General features: G+C 34.8%; 1 protein-coding gene across 1 annotated transcript; it reads right to left on the bottom strand.

The window, feature by feature from the left end:
* Window positions 1-3,545: 3,545 nt before the first annotated feature.
* On the bottom strand, window positions 3,546-6,529 carry LOC103939879 (transcription factor MYB56). Its single transcript, XM_009349980.3, has 3 exons — window positions 5,087-6,529; window positions 4,466-4,930; window positions 3,546-4,195 (listed from the first exon to the last, which is right to left on the bottom strand). The coding sequence occupies exons 1-3, from the start codon at window positions 5,544-5,546 to the stop codon at window positions 3,915-3,917; spliced, it is 1,206 nt and encodes a 401-aa protein (XP_009348255.1). The 5' UTR covers window positions 5,547-6,529; the 3' UTR covers window positions 3,546-3,914.
* Between the last annotated feature and the right edge of the window lie 14,149 nt (window positions 6,530-20,678).

Raw genomic sequence — 20,678 nt, 5'->3', positions numbered from 1 at the left:
GAAAAAAAGAAGAAGAAAATAACATAGTGAAAGGCTAGCACAAATCAATTGAATTATAATTAGAAACAAAAAAATTGGAGCATTAGTCACTGAATTTGGCTCAATTAAAGTTTCGGTCATTGAATTAAAAATTAGTGAGTTGAACTGGTCATAATGAGAAGCAATAGTGCTTTCATTAACACTATTATAATATACATACAAAATAAGAGTAACACTTGAAAAAAGTTTAAAATGGAAAAATAAGAGACATAAATTCTAACAGCGTTACCAAATGACCATTACCAAATATCTTGACAAGTTTATGAACCAACTCCTAATTTTTTTAGTTTAAAGTTCAAAGCTCCAGTTCGACAAAAATTCAGACTCAATGGGACATGAATGTGTCACTTCTCCACTAAAAAGAAATGTTAAATGTGCCAAGTAAAAGCAATCGCAATTGACATGACCATTTCGGCCCCAAAAAAGATAGATTATCGTGACGAAGCTTCAAACTGGTCCCCTTTTAGAAAGACAAAAAATTGATATGACCATTCCCCTCCTTTACTCTAGTTTTTAGCGGTCACTGCCTATATGATTAGTACCATTGTCCTGCATACAACATTGCCATTCACATTTATTTGGTATCCATCGATAAAAGCTCATGCAAAGATCTGTAGATCCAACTTGGAAATTCCTTTTCTTGTTCCTGGCATGTCAAGACTCGAATGAATTTATCAATTACCCGAGAAATTATATTGTGCGACTATGTATCGATATCATATCATTCTTGTATCTATACAATATCAATGTCGTATCTATATTAACAATTTTTTTTTCTTCCAAATATCCATATAAACAATTGGTCGAGTGGTGTGTTAATACCATGTCAATACGATATTAGTATTATTTCCTCAAACCTGTTCTGTAGGAGAGAGACTTGGATGACCTTGTATTAGTGTGAATACCGGGTCAAGACTCTCTACATGGCTTTCTACTAGTAACCTACAACGGTATGCCGTTTTACATGGGAAATTTGTAAAAAACAATCAAAGTTTGGATCCATATCAAATACAACCATCATTTTAAATTTATGATATTATACAAAAAAATTATAATATGAAAGTACTAATACAACCTTAAAATGAGATTTCTTGGAACAACCAAAAAGCAAAATTAAAATGAAAATGAGGATCGCCTCCCTCTGCACCTCATAGTCAGCTCCTTCTAAAAAAAATAGAGATTAATTATACTACTCTTCTTCGACATTGTCATCTTCCTCCTCTTCTTGGTCGTCCATGTTTACATCATCACACTCTTGGCACTTGGCCCACATGGTCTTCGTGTTCGAGCCCGTCTACGATTCGCCGTCATGAATAAGAGCTATGAGTTGCTCAAAAAGAGGGTTGGGATGGCCTTCATGCTCCTTTTTGGTACTTGACAATCTACAGGGGTTGTCAGTGCGGTTTCAGGTCAATTGCGGTGCACAGCAGGGAGGATTGCAAGGTTTTTGTGAGAATTGTGGTTGGTTGGGATTTTGGTGTATTGGTGCCAGTGAATTTGGTTGGATTGCTATTACAGAGTGTGTTTTACTACGTTTGCAAAATAGAGATTGTTTCCTTAAATTGATACCTGATCCTCATTTCAATTTTGCTTTTTGTTTCTTCTGAAAAACGTCATTTTAAGAATATATACATTAGTATTTTCATATCAACTATTAGTTATAATTGTCATAAACTTAAAAAAGTGGCATGATGAGTCGATTTTGTATTATATATTTAACCCTATTCTTAGTATGTTTTGGTATTTATTTTGGTGAATTTTGATACTTTGCTTTATATTTTCAACGTAGAACATGCGACTTCCTCTTGAACAAAAATTGATCAAACGGATGAATTTTGGAATGATTCAAATTGGAGAATATTCGTATCAATTTTTCTACCAAACAAATTATTTATGGCGATGAAACAAAGGAGTAGGGTGCAATGCTGGAAAACTGACATTTTGGACTTAATTGCAATTTTTGGAGTCCAGATGGCCTCTTTTGGGCTTGGGTCCTTCTAAAATGGTGTTCCAAGACATCTTAAACTTTAAAACAAGCTATTTTGGGCTTGTTTTGGAGGTTGACAAGGCCTAAAGCGTGGCTGATTAGTCGCGTGACTAATTAGTTGTATGTCAGATTCTCCTTTATTATTTGGGAGTTTGTTTCCTAATTTCTCTTAATTTATTTTGTTTCCTAGTTTTATTCTAAGACTTTCTAGGAAGAATTTCAATTGTAGTACTATAAATAAGGGTGGCCGGCCATAGTAAGTCTCTACGAAACTTTGAAAGAGATTGCCAAAGGCTTCGGCAAATTTCAAACTTTATTCTACAATGTGTTTTCATTCTTTTTCAATTTTGATAAAAAAAAAAAAAAAATCCTTTTGATTTTAACATGAATATGCATAACTAACTTTCTTTTGCTAGGGCAAGGCCATGAGCCTTAACATGAATATGTAGGTTTTATTTAATTTCTTATGATATTATGTATGTTTGCTTTGAGTTATTAATTATTGTGTTTAAACTGTCTTTGTATCTTAATGTTCTGTGACCATTAGAATGTAGATAAGTAATTGGATACAATTCAAAATTGCAAGTGTAATTCATAAATAGTTGATAAAATTACATAAGTACTTCTACACTTTGATATTTAAAAACTGTTTCCTTTCCAATTGTTTTCTTTTAAACTGGTCTTTTGCTGATTTCTTTAATTTGTTTTTAATATTTTAAAATCCAAAATCAATTTTTGCAAAACTTTGTTTCAAGTAATTATTTAAGATTTGGTTTTATATAAACTGTTTTAATTAATCCCTACTAACATTTGTCTACACATTTTGTGTGTATGAACATATTTTTTTTAGAAAATGAGAAGGAGATAGAGAGAAAGAGAGGTTTTTTTTTTTTTGGTTTTTTTTTAATTTTAAATATTAGAAATATTTTAACATCACCTGTAGGTGAGGTTTCAATAAAGAAACAGTAAAATTTGGTCCTGTGAAATTACATTATTACCCATCATTTTTTTTGTGTGATAGACGACTAAGTTGTCTTTTCATCATCTTTTGATTGACAAAGATGATTTCATTAATTAATAGAGATAAGAACGACCTTGAGCATTCTTACTATAACAATTTTATTCTCTTGCGAGTATTTTATATGATTTTAATCCTCTCACGTAGATACTACAAAATCTATCAGCGCACAATTCTATATAAACTCTAAATTTTGATTATTTTTTCAAATTTCTCGTTTTCTTGAAGTCGTACTATTGTATAAGTACTATCTGGCGTTTCGTCCCGTGATTTATCCAATTAGCCCCTCTGAAATCTCAGTTTTAAACATCATGTAGGAACTGCATTATTGCCTGCACGTTAGGTTCATACAGGTGCAGGGCAATTGGACAAGCAAAAGCAAAAACCATAGGCACAAAAGGTGGAGGGTAGTAAATGCAAGGGCGACGAAAACGTGGTCAAACAAGTAACACCAGAACTCACATATGACATGGACAAAATTGACATTCAAAACACTAGTCATGGACAATATGGGCAGGTCAATCCATTGATTTGAGTCAGCAAGTAGTAAGCCTGCAGGAAGCAACTTTGTGTACAAAATGCCACAGAACACACACATCCAAAGACTTTCACTTTTAACCCACTCTCAAATATTTTTAACCCTCTCCCCGAATTTTTACCTAGTTTCACTGTAGTTCCCCTTTTGCCTTATATAGAACTTACTGTACACAAAGACTAGAGATGATGCCCCCCTCTAATCTGCAGACCTACTTTTGCCACATCGCTGAGTTTAAGCTCTTGTACTTTTACTAAAGTTTGAGGCTTTTTTCTGAATATCCCGAAGCATACTAGAAAATCCGCTTCTGCTAGCTCAAAACCACCATCGGTTTTTTAAGCAGTGCCTACTCCAAGGAAATCAATGAAATGGATGGTGGTGGTCTTCTCATGATGCAGATCTTGATCTTCCCTAGATAATGACCAATTGGTCCTAGTGGTGGTGACTGACTCGTCCCCAGAAATTTCTGAATCTGATTGATGACCAGAATTATCCACACCCTTCATAGCTGCAGCTGCTGCTCCAACTCCTCTCACTGGCCCAGTGCTCTCGCAGAAACCATTACCATTGCTACCAATCATCTTGTTAAATCCCCCATCACTTGATGATGATGAGCCTGCAACAACAAAAAGGAAAAAAAAAATATATATATATATATAGATTAAAATTCTTAAATAAACTATTAACCACATCAGAAACAATAAGGTGATCCAAGTTCCATCCCGTACTCTCTCGTTCAAACTCATTTAACTTTAGAGTTCTGATGAGATCCGGTGAATGTGAGTTTGGTATGATATCGCATCCGACCATTGAACAATTTGGTCATGCATTTTTTATGATTCATTTATAAATTGAAAAAGAGGTAACATAAGGAACAGTCACATACCTATAGGTGATCCAATGATTTGGGGGCGATGAAAAGGATGGAACTTGGAGAAAAAGGTGGGAGGTGGTTTGTTTGAGGGAGTGAGGGAGAGATTAGTGCATGTTGAGGCAGACTGCGTGCTGTCATCATTGATGGTGCTTATTGAGACGGTTGATTCAGTACTGGTGGAAGGATTCTTCGGGAAATTAGCAACCACATGAGGAAGAGGGGAAGGAGGTGGAGGAGAAGAGGGCTTTCTCCTCTTGAAAACATGGGATTGCTCTCTGCGGCTTCTGGCCATGATCACATGCCAATGGTTCTTCACAGCATTGTCAGTCCTTCCAGGGAAAAGCCTTGCAATCATTGCCCATTTGTTGCCATAGAGTCTGTGGGCTGCCAACAGCCTCTCTTCTTCCTCCTCACTGAATGCCCCTCTGTTGATCCTTGGATCTAGCTGGTTGAACCACCTCAATCTGCAACTCTTCCCTACAAATAAAAAATCAGATGATGAACAATGTTAGATTAAATAGTTTACATCCGAGGGACAGAAATATATATGGGTGAGAACAGGAGAAAACAGTTGTGCGGAAATCATTTAACTTACAAAGTACCAAAATCCAAAGAGGCGGATATCAAATTTACCTGATCTACCATCAAGATGCTCAGCTATAACGTTCCAGTTTTGAGGACCATATTGTCCCACAAGTTCTTTGAGCTTTGAATCTTCAGCTGGTCTCCAATGGCCTCTGACACAACTCTTAGCACTAGCTCTCCCACCAGCAGGACTCCTACCCTCATCATCATCTTCCTCTCCAACAAGATTCAAATTCAAAGGCGTGGGCCTTTTCTGATCAACCCCAGAAAGCACACCAAGATCACTTATATTTTTTGGTCCCCCATTTTCCAAAGCCTGAAAACTCCATGGTTTGTTGGTTTGTTGGGATGATGAGGGACTGAAAGGCACAACCCCCATTGCAGAAGTAGAACCACCAAAGATGTTTGAGAGAGAAAGTTGATTAGAAACAGGAGGTGGTGGCAAAAAGTTCAAATCTTGGTATCTGGTAAAACCATCACAATCACTCATCAGATGTCGAAACGCCATCAGTACCTCTCAGTTGGAGAACTAACCCACCAAAAAGAAAATCAGAAGGGTAAAAACCCAAGATGCAGAATCAATGAAAATGGAAGCAGAAAAAAAGCAGAAAACTTGGGGTGGTTTTTTAATCAAACAGAAAAGGTGCAATGCCACAAGGCAGGACAGCAGAAACCAGGACCTGGGTTTTCTTCTGTTAGATCACACTCTATCTGTGAGATCACTCACTTAAACAAGGGTCTGTTTGGCAGGAAAGAAAGAGAGAGAGAAAATGCAAGAGAAAAAGCAGAAATCAGAAGAAAATCGATTAAACAAGAAATGGGAACAGGAAACAAAGAGATGGGTTTTGTTTGGGAGAGAAATAAACAAAAAACCACACGGTTGAACTGTGATTCTCTCCTCCTCTCAGAGAGCCAGGGTCCTTATTTTGAGACTGATATCATCATCTCTCTCCTCTCTCTCTCAAATAGAAAAATGGGGCGGTGGGATTGTTTGGAAAGCAGGAAAGTCTGTGCTGCTGTTGTGCATGCACTTCGAGAACCGCTCGTGTGGGCGATGCCCGTATTGGTGGTGGGGATCAAAGCCTCTCTCTCTCCCTCTCTCTCTCTCTCTCTCTAAAGACTGATGCTTTTGAGTTTGAGATATTCGTGAGAGGGTTGGGTAGGGGGGGTATCTATGTAGTCGTAGAAGTACTCCTACTTGTAGTCGTAGTGCTGCATTGCTTCGGTTTTGTCTCATCCTCCTTTTTTTATATTTTTTTTCTTGTGTGTTGGCATTGGTTTTTGGGGAAACCAGAATCTGTTTGTCTGTTTCCGAAACATTTCCTTTGCCATTTTTTTTTTTTAAATAACGGAAATTTTCAAGGACCGTAGACTTGAGCTTCATCCCAACCACCGGTCATTGCCCCTTCTGTGCTCTCTCATTTCCCATAATTGAAAATACTATCCTAATTATATATTTTTTTTCCGTTGAATTCTTTTCCTAGGAATTTTGGAAATTTTGTGATTATGACAGTTCATCATATATTGTACGATCAGAAATTATTTTAAAATTTAAAATTTAAAGTCAAATATAGATAATACCTAACAAAAACTGATCGCACAACGTACGATAAACGGTCACGATCATTAGATCCCTAAGATCCTCATGAAAAGAATCCGACGAAATTCATTTTTTTTTTCCGTATATAATATTCAGACTAAATACATTTCACAACGAAGATTGATGTCAATTTTAAAACGAAATACGAAGTTTTAAAATTTTCATATTACACTAATATTTTGAAATTCGTTCAATTTACATTAACCGTCACATTGTAGTCTTTATTATGGACTTGAGAATCTGAGACCAACTAAATTTCCATAACAAAATTTAGTACAATTCTTCGCAAAATTTACACATTTTGTTGTGTCTCTTTTGACAATAGGACTATAATTTAAAGAAAGATGTAAATTGAAAGAATTTTAAAATAACGTAGTGTAAGTTGAAAAAATTAAAAACTCAGGATTGATTTTCAAACTAACACCAAAACTTCTAAATGTACTTATCCAATAATATTTAAGTACATGCTATTTCTCTAAATTTTATTTCCTTTTATTATTTTACTTCTGCTTCCATTTAAACCTTTTAACTTAAGGGAATATATTGAACAGATTTCTTTCTTGTTCTGCTTTCTTTTCTTTGTATTGTTCCATTTTTTTAAGTGCATGCGTCCTTGTTGCAGGATCCAGCTTGGCAAAATGTACCAGCCTAAGCAAAGTGCCTTTTCGTGTTCTTCTGCAAGCAAACGTTTTTCATTTGACCAAATTAAGAGTTGAGTAGCTATGGCAGGTTTTAGATGTCCATGATTTGTGAAAACAAAAGGATAAATTAGTAGAGATGATTATTTTATAAAAGGTAATGCTAAAAAAATTAACTATTTAGATTAAATTTTGTAAATTATATGATATGGTTGTTGATGTTAAGATTATTACTTAAATGTTAATTAACGTATTTATTTCTTATTGGTGACATATCACATGTTTGCAAATTTGGTTTAAAAAATTAGTCTACCTAACATTACTCTTTTACAAAAATCAACATTGAAATTAAAGGTGAATTCCGAATGAATCGGATTGGAAACAAATTTGTCAATTTCCATTCCAAAAATTTTGAATCAAAATTTCAATTCAAAAATTTCAAATTTTTGTGAACTTTTAGAATCAGAGTTGTCTCAAAAGTTTTTCTGGCAACAACGGCAGATTAAATGTATATGACCTAGAAAAAAAATGACAGGTTAGATGCAAATAAAAGAATTCTGGAATTTTCTTTTTCTCATCGAAAAAGAATTATTCATCCTTCTTATCTAATTATAAACATAAAACGATACTTTTCTAATAATGAGATGCAATAAAAAGAGAAAAATCACAATTTTGTCGGATCTCATGTCTTGGACCTTATAGGCCTTTAGATGTCGAGTTCTATCTCAAAATAACCTTGGTGCAATTTAACAAGAGCTATCACTTTAATGTACATTTCTACAAACAACCACTTCTTCCATGCGGGACAATTGTATTTATTCAACGATTCCTAACATAACTTCGGACATATAATTTCTAAACTCATAACGATCGCTATGCAAATATCCCTAGAAGAATTTTCGTCACATAAACATGTTTTCATATATTCAGCCACCCATAGTACCTAAGCTCGTTTGTAAGAATTTTAAAATGATTGAAAATACTTTTGGTAAAAGTGTTTTTAGAACTTATTCTTAGTAAAAATGCAAGTAAATCTTGGAGTGAACTCAAATACATTATCTAAAAACATTTCCTCTGATTTTAAAAGCACTTCCACCACATTATTGCTAACTCATTGTGAGGGTTAAGCTCATCCCCTCTCTTTAAGGTTACATTCAATTGCAATTGGTTGCCCATCTAAGCCTTCTCTAATTAGTACATCTCTTAAATATATGAATTGTTTTCCTCTCTTATAAGTATCGCGGACCAACTAGAATTGGCTAGTCGACAAAGTTTTCGAAAGATAAACTTGCAACGGTTCTGTGCTCGCAATGAAATGAAACCAAAACTAAACTTCAAGTGGAATTATGCTTAGGGGATAATACTCAAAGGTTGGTTATTTTGTCATAGACTATGTTAATGTCTTCAACTTATTCAAAATCCATGGAGAACATATAAATGGGAAAATGGCTTGCCAAATCATGTAAATTTATTTCGATGGTCTAGAGTTGAAAACCATCGTAATTACCAAACAAATCTATATAATTAAATGTGAAAGCAATAATTTAGGCATCGGAGTCTCTTTGGCTCACATCACAACTATGTTTGGAGTCCTTATGTTCTTTTCTCAGTTACCATTCGGGTTTAAGACGAGCATTATTTTGCCACTTAGTACCACGGTCTAGTGGTATTCATCTTTACTTATAAGTAAGAGGTCTTAGATTCGATTCTTATCAAAAACGAATTTGAACCACATCTTTACTTATAAGTGTGCAGGTTTACCCTTTGATTAAGAATTGTGAACCTAAATTGTAGGTGTATCTTAATTTCTAGGGAATATTTAAAAAGATTGTAATCTTATCTAGAACCACATGCTTGCACTGGAATCCAAAACTAAATAAAATCAGGCATCAAACATGAAGTTAATAGGATATCCAGATACGCAGGAAATTCTGAGCCAAATTTCTTCCTTGTGGCTCAAGTCTAGGCACGGAGCTAGCTGAGGTGGCTCTTGGCCGTGCCATGCTTGTTTAAGGTCTTTCAGACGAGTTACAAGAGCTCTGAGCCTGAGGAGCCCGAACTTAGCCTGTCAGGTTTTGAGAAGGTCTTTTGTTGGAGGAAAAATTTGTTCATGAATGTTAGGTCCGTGCAATTTATGTTACCCACATAAGGTATTTGACAGACCATGCCACAACTAGCTTAGAAAGAGTTGGAAGATAGCCAAAAGAGCCAATGTTGTGAAGACATAAATTAACAACAAATACAAAAAAGACACATAGACTTTTAGTTCAATATGATGCATTTAACCTTGACTCGTGAGCAAACCACACCGGACCTTGAGTGGCTGAGCATCTCCCTGGCCAACAGGTCTTGGGTTTTCGAGCTCATATACATGTCAAGGCGTCCTTCAAGCCCATGATATGCCAATCCTACCACCGTGCCCTGACTTAAGGAGACAGGGATCGGCCTTTCAGAGTCTCCTTTGAGTGATTTGCGCTCTAGCGCATCTATCTTCCATAGGTTTACCACCAGAGACTCCCGGATCCCCTAGCTGCATGGGTTGCGGCCTCACTTTCCAACTGCCTGTGAGGAGTCTCTTCTATAAATATCCAAGTTGAACAAGGAGATCGGTAATCATCACTTGCTACTTAGAATTCTCTATATTCTAGTTTATCTCAAGCTACTTCTGACTTAGGAATCGGAGGCTCATTGACGGACACTCTCCCCCTTTTCTCGGTTATTTACCAATTAGGTTAACAGTGTTATTTGTTTTGTAGGTGCGATTTCATCAATCCAACCCTAAATGGAATTTACATCCATAAATGCGAAAGGTTAGAGGGCTAGTAAGAATCCCTATAAAGCACAAAGACTTCAGATACGAACACCTAGGCCACAAGCCTGTCCTTTGATTCAAGTGTTGAGCAGCCGAACTCATGCCTTCTGAATTGGTTTCCCCTCAATGTATTTGGATTATTTTACCTTCCTTTGTGTTGACTCGTAACCTTCTATCATATTAATTAAATTATCTTTTCAGACCAAAAGAAAAAAAGTGAGTGTGTCATTGAACCGCTTATTCCAAGATTACAATAATTTCCAACACATAAATATTATATTTATTCGATTAAAGGTTTTGGCTCTATTTTGTATTTTGGCAAAAAAATGCTATTAAAACACATAAAAATAATCACATTGCTAATCATTTTCATATAGAAGAGAACTTCACCATTAAATGTGGAACTTGTTAGTATTAAAAAGATGATCAATTTTACATGTCTATTATAAAAAATAACATTATTTACACCGAAAACAAGTAAAATGCTCTATTTGATTGTATTGGATCTAGTTATACTAAAAATTTCACCTTTTGAATAACAAAAATAATAAAAAATAAAAAATGGGTGAAAACTCCTTTTCTTTTCTTTTCTTTTTCCCCTAAAGTAAAACAAGGAAACTTGTTTGACAATGCAATGCATGCAAGTACTTCGCTTTAAACTTTGCACAACGAACGTAGCCATACCCATCATTACATTTTATTTACCCCAACAACACTCATCATTCCATTTGGCATTGAAAAACCAAAAGAATTGGTAGCAAAAAGAAAAGAAAGATAAAGTTAATCCCATCTCACAAAGAAAATATCACATCAAAAAAGAGAGTGAATGAAAGATCTCGTTGTTGTTGCCCCGAATCTGCGCAACAGAGAGATGAAAGTGAGTTAAGTAAGAAAAGCACTAGGACTGTAGTTTTGTACACTACGGTTAAGTGACGATATTGCTCATCAGTTTATTACACAAATTTTGAAACTTAAAATTAGTAATGAGTGTTGATATACAAAATGAGTGAGATTTTCAAACAACGTAAAATATTAAATAAAGTTAAATTTTTGGCCCTTACAAGATTGCTCTAGTTACTAAGTGTAGGTGAATATGTAGAGAGATAGAGATAAGAAAGCAAACACAATATGTGCGTCGTTCATCCTAAGTTAGGCTATGTCCATAAGGGTAGATGAGTTCTCATTAATAGTGAAGAGTTTACATAATACATAGGTTCAAGCATCATGTAGTGAATTCTATTGATGAGTTTGAGTATTATAATGACATTGAGAAATAACTGTAGGAAAATGGTTTTTTTTTTTTTTTTCTAATAATTGAGGAGAGTCTCCATTTTTTATGTTGACACATGTCATGTCATGATTGGTCTCTTGACTGAAGATGAATTCGTGTGGTTTGATAGAATGCCTTAGCATGAACACTTCAGTGAGATTCTTGAAGTAATAGAGTTAACTGATATTTAATAGTTTAAAATTAATAAAGTATGACACAAACAACGATAACCAATAAAATAATGAACACCACACCTCATAAGGTTGGTGAGTAAAAATATTTTTCAAAAAACAACCCACCATGCAAACCAGAAACCCTGAAAAAGAAAAAAAAAAAGAAAAAAAAAAGAAGCAAAAGAATCGTTTCAGTAGTACGTTACGTCTGAGTTTTCTGATACGCGCACGTGTGAACTAAGGGAGAGAAAGAGTATAAAGACGCTGCTGCGACAGGCAACGGTTTCCATCGGTTTCGCGGTAACGTAAACCCAATATTTTAATAATTTAAAAAATAGTATAGTGGGCCGTTGATTAATTATTTTTATTTACAGTATTGGCATCAGCATTATTGTTATTTTTACTTTTTCGGTTCATGCTTTCTCCACTGCTTCTCCCATGCACTGCCGTTTTGTCAGTTTCCCGAAACCGTTTTGCATTTTTGTTTGGGGCTTCGGGTTACACGTGCGGGTGAATCGTTGTCGTACACGTGAACGGTGTTATCGGGACCTGACAATCTGGGGTAACGAAATCTATGAGGATATTGGGTGTGGGTCCCGCACTTGGAAGAGTTGTTGAGAAAGTGTTTGGGGAGTGCGGATGGACGAAAGTGCCCCCACGGCGCATGCGTGATTGGGTGGAGAAGGTGAGGGGGGAGTTTCTTAAGGTCATATGCCCTTCTGGAGTGTTGACATTTGACCCTTTTTTTTTTTTGTTTTTTTTTTTTTTTTCTGAGTGTATCGATATTTTTATACTAAGGAAAGAAAGAGTTTGATTAAACCACACAATGAGCAGCTTAATTTAGTATCGAATTCGTCATCTACAAGATTTATACCTAAAACCTCTCACTTTTAAGTGGAGAAGAATGTCATCAGACCGTATAACCTCATTTGACCGTTTATTGAAGTCATACTTAACAGTATTAACTTTTGAATTTATTTTTTTAATAATAAATAAAAAATTAACGATAAATTAAATTAAAAGAACACTCTCGTAACTCAAATAAATAAATTATAGAGAACCCATATAGAGCTTGCGAGCACAAGAAAAGAGATGGTAAATATATATCATGCGCATTTGCCTCTTTGTTGTAGGAATCCCAAAAAAACATCAGGATAATGTTATCTTCTTAAGTCATAAAAATAAAAGAGTGATGTTATTTCCATCCCAATATCTTATCTTCCCACCTACCTTTTAATGAATTTTTTAATTACAAATTTGTCTATTTGCAAAAAGACTGATAAGGATATTAATTATCTTCGTTTGCTTAATTACAAAAAAAAAAAAAAAAAAGTTGGGTGTGGGAGACATTTGTCTACCTTAAACCCTAACTTATATTTTCATCTCCTTTCATTTAGAGAAAGTAAAAGAATATCAATAGACTTAAAAGATTACTTTTTCATTAAACAGGTGAAAGATGATGCTTCTACGAAAGAGGTAGAAGATTATCTTCTTAATTCATAAAAATAAAAATATCTTCTGTGCTGCAAAAAAGTTATCGAGTCCAATAATTTTTAAGAAGAAATGGAAATTGGCTTCCAAATTTGATAAAAATTAAAAGTAGAAGACATGAATTCAAGGCATTTTTAAGTAAGAACCTCAGATTGGATATAAACCTTATAACGGTTCATCTAGTTCCGTTAGCGTAAACAAGATTTCTATTTTTTAAACAAACGATATTATCTACACTAAGTATAGGGGATGAGTTTAGCCTTACAATGGGCTAGCAATAAAGTGGTTCAAATTCGCATTTGGTGAGAATCGACTCTAAGACCTCTCACTTATAAGTGAAAAGGAATACCATTAAACCGTAGTATTAATTAGTAACGTAAACAAGATTTAGAAAATGACATTCATTCTAATTTATTATGTATAACTTGGATCTAGTGGCCACTTACGTGACCTACTTTCACAGGGTTGGACAATTAGTATGAGATCAACATTTTCAGCATCCCAGTTACAACATCGTAATGATCACAAATATACATATTGCAATTGGCATCTCATATAATTGTTTTTGAAATGTGTTCACTTGTGGAAAACTAGGTAACTCTTATCTATTAATTTTCCAAGTGCACTGCAACAAAGCCTATATAGTTCATGGAGTTAAAGTCATTTCTTCAAGCAATGACTTAGGAAATGTGACTTGAATTAGTTTAGAACTAATTATGTAGTTTTGATAAAGTCGTTTTAGTATGCATAGCAATGATATAAATATGTGGAATTATTAGTTAAGTTTGTTTCCTTTATAGACAAAAAGAACATAAAGAGCGGCCTTTGTTGAAAAAGAATCACAAGATTAGCTCGTAGGAGCAATTACAACTTCATTTGACCGACCCCTTTTAATAAAGTGATTGGCCCATAGACTTTTCCTAACAACAACAAAAACTTTTCTCTGTGGTGACATATAACAAAGAAACTTTGATATATATATTAAACAAACATCGAACAAAATGAAGATTAAGAAAGATTTTTTTTTTTTCCCTAAAAGAAGAAAAAAAGGGGCCAGCTGATTGCCAAGTTACGGCATGTCACTTTTTAATTGGTGAGAAAGATTCACAGAGATATTTTAGCCTTCTCTGGTTATAGTGTGATTAACCAACACCAGAAATTAGACGCATAATGAATTGTCTAAAATACGAGTCTGGACTTTGCCTCACACACTGGACCTTCCCATGATGGTTAAGAAAGATAATTAGAAACATAATTTACTAGGAGGGTTTTCACGTTATGTAGTACTATATTTAAAAAGTACGTACCACAGAAAGAATCATAAAACTATTATACTTTATATTGTATTATTTCCAAAAACAAACGGTTGTGTCAATGTGTATTGGTGGTAATTACCATGCACGTGATTAACCATAATCAGTAATTAAGGAATCTGACATTTTCAATCGTTTACGTCTTAATTAATATAAGATATCGACATCTCGTTAACAACTTCGTGATGCACCATGTTGGTTAGATCTTAGTAAAGAGTAATTTGGATGCGTCAACATGAAATATACGTATTAATTGATTACATCTTGTATAACAATAACAAATGATAATCACATATTCTAATTCTCTACTTGCATAATACCTACTTAATTTTATTCATTTTTTATTTGATATAGTCAGTCTGATGATCTTTTGTGACTGAAATGTCATGGATTTTTATTTGATTTATTCGTGTTTTTATTTATTTCTATTGAGAGCGAGACTTGGCCCAACAGAAATGTTGGTCACGAGTTCGAGTAAGAGAAACAGTCTAGTTGCAAAGGAAATGTAAGCCTGTGTACGACAAACATTTCTCTTGAGACTTGCAAGCAAAAATCTTTGTTGACTTAGAGTCGTTTTTTTTTTTTTTTTTTTTTTTTTTGTAATTCTGATGAACATATATAAACAAATAGGTGTATAATGATTAAAATACTGTGCGATGAGTTATTTTTTCCTTAACAATAATGCCTAATGCTTATAGCAGTCGAGGAAAACAAAGGGAATAATTATGAGAAACTAATCAGATTAAAGCAAATGATTAGTTATTTATATAATACTGTTCTTGTTAATTTGTTTGTTGTATACACATATCACATATATCATGCCGTTAGCCAAGTTTTTCGTTAGTCACAATCATATTGCATATATAGAATGTCCCACCCAATGTTCTTTTGTCTGTTTTCTTTCGCCTTTTTCTTGCTGATTGATGACCCTTAATTTGTTGCATGCATGAATCCTATCGTACTTTTTGACCCCAAAAGACCACGAGCTACAAAAGCCTTTTTGTTTCACTTGGAATAATAATTGATGGAATCGGGAGGTTAACCAAGTGACCAACCCACCACAATCAACTTTGAGGAATTCTCTCTTTATCGTTAAATTTTATATTCACTAATAATTGTCTATTTTCAGTTTTAATCATACATTTTTCATATCATTCAATGTTACATATTATTAAAATAAATTACTAAATTTAAAAATGTTAGGTGTGGCTACAGTGCATGTGGATAACAGTATACCAAGCTTAACAGTTTGTAATCCTGTGGTTGTAATTGTGACAGGTGTAAGCAGCTTATAATTTTTGTAATAGCTTAAGGAGTAAGCAACCTTGTTAGATATATACCTTTGATAACTGCCATTGTAATCTGTTAAGAAAAACTGTTAATGAAAAACCACTTCTTTGTCTAAACTTTCTCTTTCTCTCTCTCTTTGAATACTCTTTCTTCTTCTGCAAGAATACAATTCTTCTTCTTTGCTGTTACATTTACATGGTATCATTCGTCGGAAGAGCTTCGTGCTCGACGGTTTATTGATATTGGTTCTTCTGCTTCCGCTCTGCTACTCAATTTAGGGTTTCTAATTACCCTCTTCTTCTTTGTTTCTCGGTCCTCGTAATCTTCCACACAAGGTGTTTGATCTTACACCTTAAAGAATTTTTCTTTAGAATCTTGCTTGGTATTCGATCATGGTGACTGTAACGCAATTGCAGATTCTTCAATCCCCGATTACTTCTTTAATTTCATCAGTTTTGTCCTGTGTCTCTGTGAAACTTGATGAATCCAACTACATCATATGGCATTTTCAGATAGAGCTTCTTTTGGAAGGCCATGGTATTATGGGTTTTGTGGATGGTACAAACCCTTGACCTCTAAGATTTGATACTCAGCTTTCAAGTGATTCCACTGTGTCTTCTAGTGATTCTACTTTGAGAATTGACAGTGATGATTACAAGATTTGGAAGATGCATGATCGGGCTCTCATGCAACTCATTACAGCCACATTGTTTCCTTCTGCAATTTCTTGTGCTATAGGTAGTACCAGTGCTCGAGATTTATGGGTTCGTCTTAAGGAACAGTTCTCCATTGTCACCCGTGCTACAATCTTTCAAATGAAATCTAGGTTGCAGAACATCAAGAAAGGTATATATTCCATTTCTTTGTATCTTCAACGTATTAAAAAAGCCCGTGATTACTTGGTTGCTACTAGAGTTTATTTGATGATGGTGACATTGTGATCTTGACTCTTAATGGTCTGTCTTCTGAATATAATACACTGAGAACTATTATTAGGGGTAGGGAGAATGTTATTTTTATGAAGGATCTTCACTCACAGTTACTTGCTGAAGAAGCAATGATTGCTAATGTTCCTGTCACTTATTTCCTTTATGCAATGGTGGCTAATAATCTCTCTAGTTCATCTAAGTCTTTTAACTTTGAAGATAATCAGCATTATGAGAGTTCCTTTAAAAATGGTAATTCCTCAAATGGAGGTTTATATGGTTCTCAAAGAGGTTTTTATCAATCTAATGGTTCTGGCTATAAGTGAAATTACAATAGAAACAAGGGTAAAGGCAAGCATTACTATAATTCTCAATCTCGATTTGGTAGTGCAAAGTCTGGTGACTTCAATAACAATGCTTATGGTATTCTTGGTACTTCTCCACCAAGATCATAAAGGTTTTCCTAGACTCCATGTCAAATATTTGGTAAATATGGACATCTAGCTGTTACTTGCAGATTCAGAAATACTGACAATCTTGTTACAGAAGGATGTCAAATATGTGGGAAGAGGAATCACAGTGCCCCATTTTGTCACTTCATAAATGCAAACATTCAATCTTAGCAAGTGTCATCTATGCATGTTGTTGCTCTATCAACTATTCCAAGTGCTCCCTCTTAACAAATGTGGCTTACTGATTTTGGGCAACATCTCATATGACTGTGGATCTCAGTAACTTGTCACTAGCTTCTCAATTTCCTTCCAATGAAATAATCTAAACAGTTGTTGGTGGTGCAGGTTTATCAATCTCACACATTGGTTCTTCCATGCTCCATACACCTCTTAAACCACTGCGCCTTAATTCAGTTCTATATGTCCCTAAATGAACTCAGAATCTTTTATCTATGCATAGATTGTGCTTGGATAATAATTGCTAGTTAATATATGATGCTTTCTGTCTTTGGATCCAGGACAAGCCACATGGATGATTCTATTCAAGGGACTTTGCAGTAATGGATTATATCATATTCCTCTCCCAGCCTCACACCATTCTTCACAACCCAAAGTACAAGTTGCTTTTCTTGGACAACAAGTATCTTCTAATTTATGGAATAATAAATTAGGCCATCCATCCAATTCTATAGTTTCTACAATGTTAAGAAAGTGCAATGTCTCTGTTATACCTGATGACAAGTCTGTGATGTGGCATACATATCTAGAGGGAAAGTTTTGTAAATTGCCATTTGTTCCTTCTACCTCTAAGTCCTTACATCATTTTGATATTGTTCACAATGATGTCTGGGGTCATTCTCCATGTAATTCTGTAGAGGGTTTTAAATACTATGTGATATTCATTAATGAATGTACTAGATATTGTTGAATTTTTCCTATAATCAATAAAAGTGATGTTTGTTCAACTTTCATTACCTTTTACAACTTCGGGTTGAATCACTTTGCCATTGTTGTTAAAACATTACAAAGTGATGGAGGAGGTGAATATATTAGCATGACATTTCAACTGTTTCTTTTGAATAAGGGTATTAAACACCAACTTTCATGCCCATATACCGTTGAACAAAATGGCTTAGCTAAGAGGAAGCATAAACACATTGCTGAAACAACTATAACGCTCTTACAAACTGCCTCATTGCCCCCCAAATTCTGGTATTTTGCTTGTCCAGTTGATGTCTACCTCATAAACAGAATGCCAACTCCAACACTAAATAACAAATCACCATTTGAATTGTTAGTTAAACACATTCCAAACATCAATCATCTTAGGATCTTTGGTTGTTCTTGTTTCCCACTGTTGAAACCCTATAATAGTACAAAGTTATAACCTAAAACCACAAAATGTGTCTTTTTAGGCTATGCTTCTAGATACAAAGGCTATGTATGCTTTAAGGTGAATCAATAGAAGGTTTATATCTCTAGGCATGTCATTTTTTATGAGAGTGAATTTCTCTATGCCATGTTGTCTTCCAAACACATATCTCAGTCCTATTTTATTTCTTCCAATATGTATTTTTATGCTCTCATGCCATCTGTTACACATGACAATCATGTTGCTCCCATATCAACTGCATCTATTATGCATGTCCTTATGTCACCTACTATATCATCATCTCCACTTGGACCTATAAACCCAGTTGTTGAATCCATTACAACAACTTCAACACAATCTGTTCCTCCTACTTTTCCTGTGGCTACAGATTTGTCCTTTGGATCCAACTCTCATGACAACACTAGGATATCCACTGAGTTTCAACTTGAGAGCTTACAAGTTATTCTCTCTATACTACCTGTGAATACATATGCTATGCAAACAAGATCCAAAGTGGTATCTTTAAGCCCAAAGTATTTCTCTCAATAGTTGCAGATGAGAAATTAGTTGATTTAACTTAAGTGGAACCATCCATTTACAAGTCAGCTCTTAAATCCTCAGTTTGGTGTGCAATTATGGAAGAAGAACTCTTAGCCTTGCATTCTCAGGGCACTTGGTCTTGGTTCCTCCTCCTGCAAATAAGAACTTGGTAGGGTGCAAGTGTCTTCAAAATTAAAAGAAATGCAAATGGTACTATATTAAGGTAAAAAGTCAAACTTGTTGCTAAGGGCTTCAATCAAGAAGAATGGATTGACTATGGGGAGACCTTTAGTCCAGTTGTTAAACTTACAACTGTTAGATTAATCTTAGCTCTACATAGTTTGGTTGGTCTTTAAGGTAACTTGAAGTGAAGAATGCCTTCCTTCACGACATTTTATAGGGAGAGGTCTACATGTCTCAACCCCCAAGGTTTATAAACTCTCAATAGCCTTCTCATGTCTGCAAGTTGCCTAAATCTCTATATGGTTTAAAACAAGCCCTAAGGGCTTAGAATGAGAGGTTTACCAATTTCTTGCTTTCTCTGGGATTTCTCACTACTTATTATGATTCATCATTATTTATGAAGCATGTTGGGAATTCTGTGGTGATTCTCTTGTTGTATGTAGATGATATAATCATCACAGACAATGCTACTGCAGCTATTCAAGATGTCATCCAGTCTTCAGCTTATGAATTTGATATTAAAGATTTGGGGCCCTTACATTATTTTTTAGGGATCCAAATCACTCATAGTGGCACTGGTTTATTTCTCTCATAGTCCAAGTATGCAACACATTTGCTAAACAAGACTAATATGGCTCTCTCCAAATCATGTCACACACCTTGTCTACCTTATAACAGGTTACTTAAGGATGATGGCAAACCTTTTCATAATCCAGTATTGTATAAAAGTGTGTTGGGTGCTTTGCAATATCTTACTTTTACAAGACCTGATATTGCTTTCTCAGTATATCAGGTTTATGCATTGTCCAATGGAATCTCATTTTATAGCTATAAAGAAAATTCTCATATATTTGAAAAAACAGTGGACTATGGTATTCAATTCAATAAAGGAGATTTAGATTTGCATGCATTCAGTGATACTGACTGGGCTGGGGATCCAAATGACAGAAGGTCTACTATAGGTTTGGTGGCCTACTTGGGTTCTAGTCCCATCTCTTGGTCTTCTAAGAAACAAATCACACTCTCTAAATCTTCAACTGAAATTGAATATCGAGCTCTCTCCTCCACAGCTGCAGAGATTGATTGGATTAAGCAACTTTTACAATTTCTCAAAGGTGATGTGTCATGTCCAACTACTCTATTTTATGACAACCTTTCTGCCATAGCACTAGCTTACAATCCAGTCATGCACCAAAGGACAAAGCACATTGAAGTTGATATTCACTTTGTTCGAGAGAGAGTTGCCAAGAAGTTACTTCAAGTGCATTTTGTTTCTTCTAATGAACAATTTGCTGATATACTTACCAAGGGTTTGTCTACTCCTTTGTTCCAGAGACACTGTTCCAATCTCAAGTTGAGCAAACCTCATCCTACGATTAAGGGGGGATGATAACAGTATATCAAGCTTAACAGCTTGTGATCCTAAGATTGTAATTGTGACAGGTGTAAGCATCTTGTGATCCTTATAATAACTTAAGGAGTAAGCAACCTTGTTAGATATATACTTTTGATAACTGCCATTGTAATCTGTTAAGAAAAACTATTAATGAAAAACCACTTCTCTGTCTAAACTTTCTTTC

The sequence above is a fragment of a genome, unplaced genomic scaffold, assembly GCF_019419815.1.
Source record: "Pyrus x bretschneideri cultivar Hongxiangsu unplaced genomic scaffold, Pyrus_bretschneideri_v1 Contig47, whole genome shotgun sequence".
NCBI classification, from domain to species: domain Eukaryota; kingdom Viridiplantae; phylum Streptophyta; class Magnoliopsida; order Rosales; family Rosaceae; genus Pyrus; species Pyrus x bretschneideri.
Note: the sequence above shows the minus strand (reverse complement) of the source record. Positions and strands in the feature narration are given on the sequence as shown.

Coding starts and splice junctions, on each gene's coding strand:
- LOC103939879 (XM_009349980.3), bottom strand. CDS start 5,546: ATGGCGTTTCGACATCTGATGAGTGATTGTGATGGTTTTACCAGATAC. Junction 4,931..5,086: donor GCATCTTGATGGTAGATCAG/GTAAATTTGATA, acceptor TTTTATTTGTAG/GGAAGAGTTGCAGATTGAGG. Junction 4,196..4,465: donor AATCATTGGATCACCTATAG/GTATGTGACTGT, acceptor TTGTTGTTGCAG/GCTCATCATCATCAAGTGAT.